The sequence below is a fragment of the Stegostoma tigrinum genome, chromosome 4 (assembly GCF_030684315.1).
Source record: "Stegostoma tigrinum isolate sSteTig4 chromosome 4, sSteTig4.hap1, whole genome shotgun sequence".
In the NCBI taxonomy this organism is placed as follows: Eukaryota; Metazoa; Chordata; class Chondrichthyes; order Orectolobiformes; family Stegostomatidae; genus Stegostoma; species Stegostoma tigrinum.
This window is the reverse complement of record NC_081357.1, coordinates 68,608,321-68,622,219: the sequence shown is the minus strand read 5'-3', so window position 1 is coordinate 68,622,219 and position 13,899 is coordinate 68,608,321. Positions and strand designations below refer to the sequence as shown.

Below are 13,899 nucleotides of genomic sequence, written 5' to 3'. Positions count from 1 at the left end.
CCCTTAACCTTTGATGCTGCAAGGACGGTCGTGCCTCACTGAATGCTGCTCCTAGCTGTTGGCTGTAGTCTCTCGATTTAAGGCTGATGTCTGTCTACTCAACTTTGTAAGTCAACGTAGTGACTGAACAGAACCCCATCTCAATAGATCTATGGGGCAGGATGTCAGTGCATGACACAGTGTGGTACAGATAGCAGGAATTGCTTCCTTCTCTTGCCTGTTCTGATATGGCTGTGCCTCAACTTTGAGACCTTGGGACGCAAAGCCCGAAACAGTTTTAATGGACAAGTTGCTCTCATTGTGACATCACAAAAAGTATCAATTCCCACACTACTGTCCCCTTGTAAAATGGCCATATTCACATCATCTAACTATAGGTATCTACATGTGATTATCAGAGCACTAATTCTGCCCCTTTTTCCCTTTCAATTACTGAAAATAACTTTGGATGAGGAGCTATGATTACTAGTGTGGTGAAAAAGAAAAATAAGCTTTCAGATGAAACATTTCTTTGTAACTGTAGACAGAACCTTGCAAGGGTCTATGCAATGCGGGCTATGGCCAGATTTGTGGTGGAGTCAGATAAGAAATCCAGTGAGACCCAGCTCACCACCAGGAACAATTCATGTTAATTTTTATGCTTTTCACAAATAGCGTGGTGAGATTCGACTCACCACCTGCCTTGAATGATCCGTGTCTAAGACACTGGGCAAGAAAATATTTAGGGCATGATGCCCAGACTCCAGCCATAGAATCTTTAATCCAGGAACATCAGCATCTGGTTTCTGCCAACCCATCACGGTACCTCGCTGATCCAGAGGCAGGTGGCTTTGAAAGTATGGACTTGCATTACAGGGCACATGGGCAACTAGCATTGAAAATGCTACAGCAGGGGGATAACGTATTCACAAGGACAGCTCAGAGATTTGACCAGGTGGCATCTCACGGCTGTCAGTTTGCTTTCTTGCCCTGTGCATAATTAGCTGCTACCTACATGTTTGTAACACCCATGCCTAGCCATTGCCAGTCCTGTTGTATTAGCCAGAGCTAAAGGCATTCACCCCTGCTATTCTGACGTTCTCTTTCACACAGCAACACAGGCAGGCTGCTTATCCACAGGGATCGGGCTGGAAGACTGTGCATGTGGTGGTGGGGAGCATCAAACCTACAGCATGTGCCAGGTGCCTGCGTGGCAAACACATACGCATACATTCAACCATATTGGAAACATGGCTGGGGCTAATTGCCAGTCCGGGAGCTGTCAAGTCTGCAGTCAAGGGTCTAGTCGGACACTTCTGGGGGCTGTTCATGGAAGTCAGTCAGACGTTTGAGGGAAGTACAGCCCTGGGTATCAATGTATTGATCTTTTGGAGGATTCAGGGATTGGGGTACCTGTAAGGATCACTGCCAGACAGGGTAGGGGAGAAATCAATGTTGGGGTAAGGAAGTTGAGCCGTTAATAGAAGTGTGCAAAAGAATGTGATGGGGTGGGGAAAGCGTGTGGTGCATGTGAAGGTGAGAACGTATGCAGCACATTATTGGAGGGCATGCTGGGTTTTGGGAGAGGGGTGTGATTATTGACTCTGACCACTGTGCCCTCCACAGGGGAAGTGTGAAGGAGCAGTGGGGGGCTATCATCAACTTGTAACGCCAGGTTTTGGGGAAGATAGTTTTTGGCACATTTAAATGTGGTCACTCTCCACATTGAGGAGCTATGTGGAAATGAGCTGTCATGTTACTGTGAGTTAAAAGACTTTGGATGTTTTGGGGGGTGTAGTAGGGGATTACCTGAAGTGAACTCGGATCCAGGGTTACCAGTGTTTATTGTGAGCTGCATTTCCTGTCATCACTTTCTATTCTGTACAGGGTGCTGCTGCAAAATGGCTGGAACATTGCCCAGTGTGGGCAGAGTAAGAGTCAACTTGAGGGACAAAAGCACAAGACTAATTTTGTACATACAATGACATTATGATAATCGATATATGAAGCAACCATTTGGAAAGCACAGTTCCATGTAATTTGCAATAATTTCACTGCCCCATTTGCTATATGCGCAGAGTGAGGGTATTTAGGGGTCAGCTGCTGGTCAAAGGTGATTTGTAGCATGTTGCTGGTGGCTTTAAATTAAACATGGGCATCACAATATTGTGGAAGTGATGGTAATGACGGTATAAAAGAAGGGGAACCAGTCTAACTTTCAAGGACTTCCTTGTCCTTTCCCGTCACACACAACAGCATGATCGAGTCCCCCTTATCCTCGCTATTTATGCAACCAGCCTGCGCTTTCAAAAGTTCTCTCGACCATTTCAGACAACTCCAACAAAACACACCATCAAACACATCTTCCCCTCACTCCCCCTGTCTGTATTTCGCAGGGATTGGTCTTTCCAGGATGCCCTAGTCCAATCCACGACCACCAACACCTCTGCCACCTGTTCTCCACCGCACCTTCCCACATAACCACAGAAGGTGCAACACCTGCCCTTCACATCCTCCCTGCTCACCATTCAAGGGCCAAAACAGTCTTTCCAGGTGAAGCAGCATTTCACCTATACCTCCTTTAACCTTGTGTATTGTATTCGCTGCACCCTATGTGGCCGACTCGACATTGGAGAAAGAAAACTCAGGCTGGGTGATTGCTTTGCAGAATGCCTGCGATCTGTGCAGGAGCATGACCTCAGCCATCCTGTAGCTGGTCATTTTAACACAACTTCCTGTTCTCATGCCAACCTTTCTGTCCTCAGGTTGCAGTGTTCCAGTGAATCACAGCGCAAACTAGAGGAACAGCCTCATCTTCATAGTTCCGAGGAAGGGTCACTGGACCCGAAACATTAACTCTATTTTCTCCTTTATGGATGCTGCCAGACCTGCTGAGCTTTTCCAGCAACTTTGTTTTTGTTCTTGATTCACGGCTTCCACAGTTCTTTTGGTTTTTAATCTCATCTTCAGACTAGGGCACTGTACAGCCTTCTGGACTTAATATTGAATTCAACACCCTCAAATTATGAACCAACTCCCATTTCCTCGCTTTCTTTTAGCTTAACTTATTACATTCTCCCATTTCTTATTACATTCTTTGTCACCATGTCCTCTCTCTGCTCCCCCCAACCCAGTGGGACTGCCTAGTCTTCCCAGTCCAGCAGTTAGACACACCAATGTTCTGCCATTCTCACATTCCGATCACCTAATCTAACCTATCAACTTCTTTTCTCCCCAGCACCCCCCACCCTACCACCACCACCAGCACACACACAACTACCCCTCCAACTATAACATAAATGCTGTCCCCTCCATACTTCAGTTCAGTTCATCTAGACTTGAAATGTTACTTTGCTGTCTCTCCATGGATGCTTTCTAGCATTTGTTGTTTTTAGTACACATTCCAGCGTCTGCAGTATTTTGCTCCAACTTCCAAGGATTCCATGTGTGTCAGCCACATGACATTGATTCTTCATTTGTCAGTTAAGTGAATACTGGTCTGTATTGAATGCAATGAGAAATTGAGTTCTTGATGTGGCCCGGGTTAGGAGCATTGTAAATACTCCCACCTCGATGACGTTGGGCAGTCACCCACCCACCACAGTCCTACACAGGAGGATCCCAAATGTGGATGGGTGATGGGGACATTTCCCTCGTTACCAGAATGCAGCATGACTCACTGTATAGATTAGGATCCTTGGGCCTCATCTGTAGCACGTGCTATCAATAAATAAACTGGGGCTTTTGCTCTCTCTGTTCTCAATTTAAAGTAATTTCCACAGAAAGTGGTGGGTCCTGTTCTGTTATGTTGGCCTCTGTGGCTGCCTGCCTGAGTTGGAGGAGCAGGGCCAACACCAGGCCCAGTAGGAGCAGCAACAGGCCAGCGCCAAGGATGAGGAGCACCCAGCTTGGAGAGGTCACAGCTGTGGGGCCCTTCGGGACATGTGGGATGTGCAGGAGACCCCGGGTTTTCAGACCCCCAACCCCCTATCTTGGGGATGAATGAGACACAGTACCAATGCAGACTGCATGTACCCTGGGATACAGTGATGGAACTGTGCTGAGTGCTCGATCGGGACCTAAGGAATCTAGGAGTGAGATGCTATCCTCTCACAGTGGCTGTGTACTGTATGCTGTGCAGAAAGTCCCTGCTCCTGGCTCCTTCCAGGGGGTGACAGGTGACCTGTGTCAGACCTCTTGTCTCGTGCACCCAAAAATACCTCAGGACAGTGACCAGTGCCATCTGTACAAGGCCACACTGGTTTATTTTGCTCCCCATTGGCGAGGTCAGTACTGCTACCCGGGCATTAGCATTCAGGCACGTAGCTGGGTTTACCAGGTGCAGAGTGCCACTGACTGTGCACAAATGGTGCTGAGAGGGCCACATCACAATGCTGCAGAATTCATCAACAGGAATGGCTTTCACTCTATTCATATTCTAGTGATATGTGGTCATGTGATCAAGGGCTACCCACTGCAACCATGGCTCATGACACTATTGCACAACACCCTGGCTGATGCGAGGGGCTGATACATTCCTGCCCAGACCTCAACCAGGGCTGTGGTGGAACAAGTAGTTGGGCTGCTGGAGGTGCAGTTCTACTGCTTGAACCACTCTGCTGATACCATCAGACAGAGTGTGCCACGTCATCCTGGAACGCTGTACTCTGCACAATTAGAGCAGGCAACAAGGCGATGTACTGAATGCTGAGGAACTGGAAGAATGGGAGCAACCTTTTCAGGAGAACTTCAACAACACAGGGGAGGAGGGAGTGCTCATCATCCATGACAGAGCTCAGCGGCGTCAGGTGCTACAAACCAGACAGGACCCTATTGATACCCACTTCCAATAGATCAGAACCGGGCACATCAGACAATCAGTGACTAAAATAATCTTCAGGTGTGATGCCAAACTTCATTCTGCGTTATAGGGGCTGCTTCTGTTAGTTTTGATTTTGTTCCATTTTATGTTCTGAAAAAAAAGTCCGTATTTGCCCTTGTATTTGTCTCATTGTTTGCCTACATATGATGTTCGTGGACAGTGACAATCTGTGTCCACTGGGCTCTGGGGAGAGATTAATTAGACAGGATGTAACTATGGACAGAATGGGGTTGTATGTGCAAGGAAGTGTGAGCCATTTCGCCTGCGTGCTGTGGGTAGCACGGTTTTGGGGCTGTGTCAAGATGACAGGTGAGGGCCAATGCCAAATTGCCAGAACTTGTCCAGGCACCTTTTAAAGATGGTGTGGGCACAAGGGATGCAGTTCTTTCAGCAAATATTCACTGAGTGACGAGTTGTTCCGGGGAGAGATGCATGCTAGAAGTTGGAAATGGTAGGCAGTTAATAGTAAGATACAGCAAAACAATCTGCTAGGCATTGTAACAAATAACCCTCCAAAAATTTGTCATAATTCAGACTTCACCAAAGAAACCTAAGACTGAGCTCTGAATAGATTGTAAAAATAATTAAACATTAATTTGTTAGATATTCAGATTTGATATTTATTTGTTTTGTTTCATTCAGAGGTATCAATATTAGAAAAACTTTGAAGAACATATTTTTTAGGAAAGCAAAAATGAGGTATCCATGAAACAAAGGAAAAGAAAATGATGATTTTGTTTAGTTTTTAAAAACTTATCTCTGAACTGATTTCAGAAATGGAGGAGGACGTAGTGGGATGTTCTGTGCCATTAATATCATATGTGAAATGATCAAAAGACAAAATGTGGTTGATGTTTTCCACGGAGTAAAGACACTTCGGAACAACAAACCAAATATGGTGGAAACCCTGGTGAGAAATTTTTTTTATAAGATAAAATTTCCTTCATATTCTCCTGTCTGTTAACAAAGTAAATGAACTAAACCTATCAAGCAAATGTTAAGCTTTCATCCATTCTGTAGACACAATAAAGTGCAACTTTTACTGCTGTTGATGATGTTGAATATACATATGCAGTCTTAATTTCTCTCAGTTAAGGATGACGATTGTTGTGTCAGTGTGTCAAAAGAAAAGATCCCATGTGTGCACTTAGGCAATTTAAATGCCTGTTCAAGGAAGCTGGCAACAGGATACTTGACCGATGCATTATAGATTCAAGCTAAGGTGGACAACAAAGTGTAATAGTGGTGACTATTTTATTTAAATGACCCAAATGGTATGAAATCTAAGTATCTTGACATTTTGCACATTGTTATAAATCAGAAGTGGTTTAAAATTTGGTGCAGAGTGACAAGGAAGTGCTGTTTAAAAGGTTGATTCTCTGGTACATTTTCCCAGTTGTTAAATATTTTGACCCTCAAACATCAACTTCCTCCCCCCGACATAGCCATTTCCCTTGCCCCATCCACGCCAAATCCTTGTACCATTCATCTCATGTGCACTCTGTAGTGAACAAATGGACCCTATCACAACAATGAAATGTGTGGAAGCACTTAAAAGAAAGGACATTCCTAACTGCTTTGGGGGGGGGTGTAAGAGAAACCATGTTGCAGCAATTAGTAAACTTAATCAATTAAACTTTCAAATTACCAATAATGAAAACCAGAACCATTTAGTACCTCTTTACCGGTGCCTAAATAAACATTGAGCCAGTGACAAAATAAGAACAAAAAAACAGACATCAATGAAGAAAAATTCTCCTGCCCATATACTTGCTCAACAAAGAGAATCCTTCATGGAAATTTGGGCTCTTGGTGGAAATGGAATGAAATTGCTATGAGTCCACATGGAAAGTATCAGAGGCCATTGAGACTGGTAGCAGCCATATGTTGCCATGGAAGTTTTGAGGGCCCTTGGCATGATAGTGTGGGGGGGTGGGTGGTGATGGCTGTGTGGGAGTTAGCTGGGAGGGGCGGGGTGGCGGTGGTGTGGAGTCCATGAGTTGGCATGAGAGTATGAGTAAGAACTTGTTGAAGTTGCCTTTCAAAATTAGAATATGCTCCAAAGCGCCAGGATTCTTCTGAAGCTGGCCTGACTCCATGAACATTGATGGGAGCTGGGAAATGCCAATCCTCACGAAGGAGCTGGCCAGGTCAGGAATTTCTTGTCCATCAGCAAACCATGAAAGGTACTGTGTACAGGGGCAGGAATTATATCCATCATTTTTAAGGCTTGCAGGGTCTCTAAACTCTAAAATAATCAATCCCAGCATCTCTAATTTTACATATTTCTCTGATATTGCGTCAAATAAGTTTCGAAACGTATAGTTTTGCAGACACTTTATCATACAGCTACAAACCACGGTCAGTATTTAATGGATAGAACCGCAATATTTGGTTTGCAGTTTGAATACAGCAACAAATGAGGGTTGAGGATTGGCAATAGATAAGGTGCCAATCTGAAGTTTAAAAAGGGATGCAAACTGATGTAAATATGTTTTGCCTCATTATGCTTTTGGAAATGCTTATTGAAGTAGACTGCAATTTATTTAGTAATTGTGGGAGAGTAACAAAGCTGCATTATGGTTGCATGTAACACTTGTCCATGACCTGACAGCTAGCACATACTGATCACTTCATAAATCAACTGCTCCAAGTTTGGTTTTACTTTGTGCGTTACAACCTCATATCTGAGTTCAGTAAAATGAGAACAACCCATTACCTAGTTGCTAAGGGATTAAAACCATTGTGGTATTTCTGCTGCTGTAGTGTATGTGGAGATAATCAGATAGCATAAATGTGTGCAATTAGCCCCAGAGGTTCTCCCCAACCACATCCTTTCCAGAAATGCTTTGCATCGCCTTAAACAAAATGTTACATGTTAGCTCAGCCAAGTTAGTTTTATATGCTGATTACTGAAACAATAGTTCATTGTAACTTACAACTTGTTATAGTATTTTTAAGCCAGTGTGCAATAATGTTAAAAAAAGCCCGTTTTTTGTTTCTATTTATTCTTTAAAAATGACCTAATTGAAAGCTGTGCTTTGCCCACAGCCTGATATTCAATTTGATGGCACTTTTTGCTTTCATTTTAAGCTGATATTATAGATTTTTTTTGACTGCTGACGCTATGTTCTACAGGATACAGCCACAATTGTTTGTTTTCACCTGTAATACAAAAGCTAAATTATGCCATGTAGGGGAAATAAAAGGGACAATGGCAACATGGAGTTGACGTCGGCTCAATGACAGGAGACAGAATCTAGTCGGCCAATGGTGGTTTTTCAGATTGGAGCTAGAAATGCACCAGGATTCCCCAGGAATCTGTGTCAGGATCGCCAGTTTGCTTCATCTAGGTGAACATCCTATGCTTGGGTGCCTAGGGAGCAATTACAAAACATGCTGGTGACAACCTTGAAAGTTTGGTGAATTGTGAGGATAGTGATCGAATTCAAGGGCACATAAACTAGTGGAATAGATCAATATCGGCAGATAAATTAAATGCAGAGAGGTATCATGAAGTCAGAGATTTCACAGCACAGGGAGAGTCCTTCAGCCATTGTGTCTGTGTGAGTCAGCAAATATCCATCCATTCTAATGCCATTTTCCAACAGTTGGCCCCTATCTTTTATAGCTATGGCATTTCAAAGGCTTATTTAAATCGATCTGAAATGTCTTGAAGGTACCTGTTTCTACCTCTCTTTTTGGCATGGAGCTCCAGATATCCCAACGCTCTGGGTTAAAAAGTAGTTCCTCAAATCACCTCTAAGCCTCCTGTCTCTTTAAAACTCTGCCCCTTGTATTGACCACTCTCCTAAGGGGAAGAGTTTACCCTGGCCCTCCCACCCTCAGCCTTCCTGCTTCAAGGAAAACAGCCCCAGTCTATTTAGTTTCTTTTCATAGTGGATACATTCCAGACCAGGCACCATCCTGATGAATTTCTTCAACACCCTCTCCAGTGCAGACTTGTCCCTCCTGTAGTGCAGTGACCAGAACTGCAAACAGACCTAATTAATGTTATATACAGCTCCATCATAACTACCTTGTTTTTATATTCAGTGCTATTACTAACAAAGGCAAGTATCCCTTCTTAAACAACTTATCTACTTGTCTTAACAAGGTGTAGAGTTGGGTGAACACAGCAGGCCAACCAGCATCAGAGGAGCAGGAAAGCTTTCCCAGGAAAACGTCGGCTTTCCTGCTCCTCTGCTGCTTGACCTGCTGTGTTCACCCAACTCTCAGATTCTCTAGCATCGACAGTTCCTACTGTATCTATTGTCTTGCTGCCTTCAAGGATCTAAGGACAGACACACCAAGGTCCCTTGATTCTGTAATTAAAAATTGAAAGAACTGCGGATCAGGAACAAAAACAAAGTTGCTGGTAAAGCTCAGCATGTCTGGCAGCATCTGTGCAGGATAAAACAAAGTTTACATTTTGGGTCCCGTGACCCTTCCTCAGAACTTCAGTTCAAGAAAGAGCCCTCAGACCACAACTAAGTTTGTCAAATCATCACAATCTCAGGCAGTGAATTCCAGATCTTAACCTGAGATTGTGATGATATGACAAATTTAGTTGTTGCCTGAGGGCTCTCTGATTCCATCTTTAACAGAGGCTCAAACAGTCCACTTTCTTCTGCATGGCAGAAATTGTTTTCTCATTGAATAATTTCTCCTTCGACTTCTTTCATTTTCACCACATGGAAGGTTTGCTATGGGTGCCTGGGATGGGCCATAGTTATGCCTGTCTTTTTAGGGAGTTTATGGAACTTTCCGTTCTACTGTTTCCAGTGCTACTTGGGCATCCTCTCACATCCTCTCTCTGGTACATTGTGACTGTGTTAGTGCAGCTTTGCTCTCAACTGGAACTGGAAATAGTCAATTTTGCTCCCAATTTCTACCCTACTGTCACCTTTATCTGATCAATCTGGTTCTTCCTGTCCCTGAATTCTCTGTCTCTATTTCCTTGGATAGGCTGTTTACTCACCATCATTACAAACTCACTGACTCAACTACCTTTCCTCACACCCTGTTTCCTTTAAGGACTTCATTCCCATTCTATCAGTTTCTGTATCTCTCCAACACACCTGTTCTGATGACATTACCTTTACAACATAGCTTGTATTTTCCTCACCTGAGGATTCCCACCCACTGTGGTTGACCAGACTCTCAACAGTATCCAAGCAATTTGCCACATTTCTGCCCTCCTCTGTTTTGCTATAAATAAATCTTCTGCTGCTTCACCAGCATTCCAAAGAACTGTTACATTCATGTCACAATGGTCCACTCCTCTATCACTCTGAAAACACATTCCTCTTCCACGGCATCTTCCCATGCAGTGACAGGGCGTGTAACATTTTCTCTTATAGATCCTCCCTCCACACTGTTCAAAGCCCCAAATACTCCCTTCCTGGGTGAAGCATGGATTTGTCTGAATAGCCTTCAATCTAGTCCACTGTATTTACTGCTCAAAATGTGGTTTTCTCTTCACTGAGATGCCTAAATGCAGATTTGCTGAACACCTCTGCTCACACTGTGAGCCTGATCTGACCTTCTGATCATCATTTCAAGAGCACTATCTTGCACTCATGCTCCTGTTTCTGCCATAGGTCTGCTGCTGTGTTCCGGTGAAACCCCATGCAATTTGGTTTTTTAAAAAAATGTAATTATCTGTTGAGACACTTTGCAGACTTTTGAACTCAACACTGAATTCTGCACCTCATTTTGCTTCCCCTGCCTTACAATGTGCGACTTCCCTACTGATATTTTTGTAATTTTTGCATTCAGCAGACATGACCTATATTTTGTAATTATAATCAATTATTAACACCTTCTCTGGACCTCTCATGGTTCTGTGTAACCACTTCCTTTGCCTTTTCTTCTGTGACACCTGTTATCTCTAATTCCTCACCCTCTGACCTTCCCCTCAGTATGCCTTCTGTTTCACTTGCTCCTTCTCATCTTTTTTGACAGTGTAAGATCCATAAATTTTCCACGTTTTTGTTCAGTTCTTGAAAAGAGGCATATTAGATTTCACATGCTTACACAATTTCTTTCTCCATCAGATGCTGGCATATTGTTGAGTTTCACTAACATTTTCTTCTATTCCAGATTTCCAGTATCTGCAGTATTTTGGTTTTGCATCTCCTATTGCATTGATTTTGTTGGAATTAAACAGAGTCCTGTTACCAGAACATTCTAATAAATTACCATTAGTTATTGAAAAAGACTTTTAAAAAATTTTTATAACTCCACTTTTATGTATCCACTTCCTTGCCCCTTTCTCCCATCTTTTCTGTTCAGTTCATCGGGAACATTACTGTTTTAGATTTTCTTTTATGTTATTTCTTTGATTAGCTATTTTCAACTTAAATCTGACCAACTTTGCTGTCACCTATCACCTTGCCCATGGTGGAGGAAAAAAACACGTCTGTAACATCTGGTCCCTGACTGGCTGAAAACTGCTTCCAATAGCCAGTTTACTAATTAGTTATGAGACTGAGCATTGACGTTCAATCCTATTACATTATCGGAGTGACTGAGAAAGGCTGCATTTTTGTTTATGGGAGATGAGATAAATAAAAATGGGCCCCAAGAAAATGAACACTTTGAAGTGGTTTTTCAGTGACTGACTCAACAATTAAAGATTATTGTGTGATCATAAGACTGAACATTTCTGCAGCTGAAGTGTATTGTTTAGACATGGTTTAATTTTAAAAATTAAGTTGGATATTTTAATCAACATGATTTCTTAGTGGCTATGTTCAGCAAATTGTTAAATATGTATTTTTTGGTTCATAGTTATAAAATTGCATGATTATAATATTGCTGTAATTAAGCATTAAAATTTCTTCACAATTTAAAACATCACTATACATAGCTCAAACTAGTGTTGGCAAGTCTGATGATGTGTGAAATAAATAAGCAGCTTGCGCCAGCAAATGTGATTGTAAGTTTTCAAACTTATAGCAGTAAGGTAGCTATGATCTTTCTGGTTAAGCTATTTAAGACACAGATGTGAACTAAGCAACTCCATTTTCTACTTATTTGTTATGTTTAAGTTTAAAAATTGAGAAAACTGATTGTTTCCTTTCTTTCCTCTTCCCACCACCCTCCCTCAGGAACAATATCGATTCTGTTATGATGTTGCATTGGAATATCTTGAATCTTCATAGTGACTGCAGCTACATCTTTGAAAAATTGTGCATTTTTTTAAACAAGTAAATTGTCACTGAACCTGTGCATGAAGAGTATACATTTAAGTGAGGGAATTGGTTTTCACTATCTTAAATATTCTGCTTCTGTTTTAATACAATATGTATCCAGACTATTAACCAGAAAGCATTCAATACCGTCATAATAATGTAATCTGGGTACAGATTTCACTGTTCAGTAAGAGGTTAAAAATACTTCAGTGTTAGTCAACAAAAGTTTTTTTTTGTATTTTTTTTAATACTACCAATCTGCTGGTTTGCATGCACAGATTTGTACACATTGATGCTACAATTTGTTTTAAATCAAGTTTTTTTTGAAAAAGTAGAAATGTGTGCAGCAATGTGAACTGCTTTTGCATGCTGCCACAGTAAATGTGCAAATATTTGGACTGGCTTATTAAAGTTTAAAGTGCAACCTGCTGGATTGCACCAGATAATTTGAAGTGTAACTTTTGTTATAAGCCAAAGACAAGTGTAAATATGTCTATATGAAGAAAGCACATTGTATTTATTGTTTGCTTGTAATTCGGTTGACCGCTGAACAATCCTTTTTTTTTCCAAAACTGATTTTTTTTTGTCAGAGCTTTTATGTTCAGATGTTTTAAGTGGTTTACTTTTGTATGTAATGGTCAATATAGATCACTGATTTTTTTAAAAGTAATAATTAGTAATGTTTATGATATGTAAATTAGTTAATTGCACCATTCAATAATAGAACATTGTTATATTTGGGAAATATATAAATCAGGACCAATACAGTTTTTTTTAATGCTAAATGGGACATTCTAAAATTTCCTTCCACAAATGTTAGTAAGCTAGTTTAAATAAAGCTTTGCAATTTCTTGTATCTAGTTTAAATGATGAATCACTACTGCTGATAGATGAAGCAGTATTAGCGATAATGTTCTTGGAGAGATGACTATTTTAAAGTAAAAATGTGTTCTGAGTCTGTCTAAGGGTAATCCAGCAGGGCAATCAACAGAAGAATAGTCTTTCAGTTTAGGATGAATGGTATAGTAAATTAGTTATTGTGATGTATTTTCTGTGCCATTTAAGTGTTGTTTAACATGAATCAAGATGACTTATGGTCTAGCAAAACAAGTGATTGAATAAAGGCATCATGTGATCTGAAGTGTTGATGAATGCTTATGAACATTTTCTAGTTATCTTTGTGTTGGAGTCCCACAACATAACTCCCTTCTTAATTGATAGTTCAGGCTGGAAACTTTCTTCTCTCTGTAATCAACTGATGAGAAGTGCAGAGAAGCATCAGAGTGACTAAATTCTAATCGCTCTATCCATTACAGTCAAAAGTTGTACCTTTTACAAATTGCTGTTTTTCCCAACATGGTGTGTAAACCTTTACCTAGTTCAAATATTTCCTCTCAAACCTTTGTCAATGTGGAAGAGTGTATGGTAAGTGTGAATTAAAAACTTGTTTATTGATTGACGAACAGTCCAGATTTTGCAGAAGTCACTGCAGATGAGAATTGGGAGAGGTTCCTAATGGGCAGTTCAATTAACATTGCTGGTTTTGCAAAGACCAGCACCTGCAACTTCCCTTCCGAGCTACACACCATTCTGATTTGTAATTACACAATTATTCCTCATGGTTATTGGGTCACAAACTTGGAACTGCCTTCCTGACTCCCCTGAGTGTGCATTTGGACCAGATGAAATAAGAAAGTAGCTCACCACCCTTATTTCAAAGTGATTTAGGGATGAGATGGCCTTATCAGTGATGCTCACATTCTGTGGAAGAATACGAAACAACAACCATAGTCAAAGTCACCTCAAAATTTGTTGAATTAAAGGAGTTCCGTTGTCAGG

The 13,899-nt window shown here is 41.5% G+C and overlaps 1 protein-coding gene across 7 annotated transcripts in view; it reads left to right on the top strand.

Annotated features, from left to right (window-relative positions):
* ptprk (protein tyrosine phosphatase receptor type K) overlaps positions 1 to 13,196 on the top strand; it is a 609,799-nt gene extending 596,603 nt beyond the window's left edge. For all 7 annotated transcript variants that reach the window (XM_048530889.2, XM_048530888.2, XM_048530884.2 and 4 more), the window contains 2 exons: positions 5,636 to 5,771; positions 11,977 to 13,196. In XM_048530889.2, coding sequence (XP_048386846.1) covers positions 5,636 to 5,771; positions 11,977 to 12,030 — 190 coding nt within the window. In that variant the 3' untranslated portion in view covers positions 12,031 to 13,196. The remainder of the gene's footprint in view (positions 1 to 5,635; positions 5,772 to 11,976) is intronic.
* Positions 13,197 to 13,899: the final 703 nt, after the last annotated feature.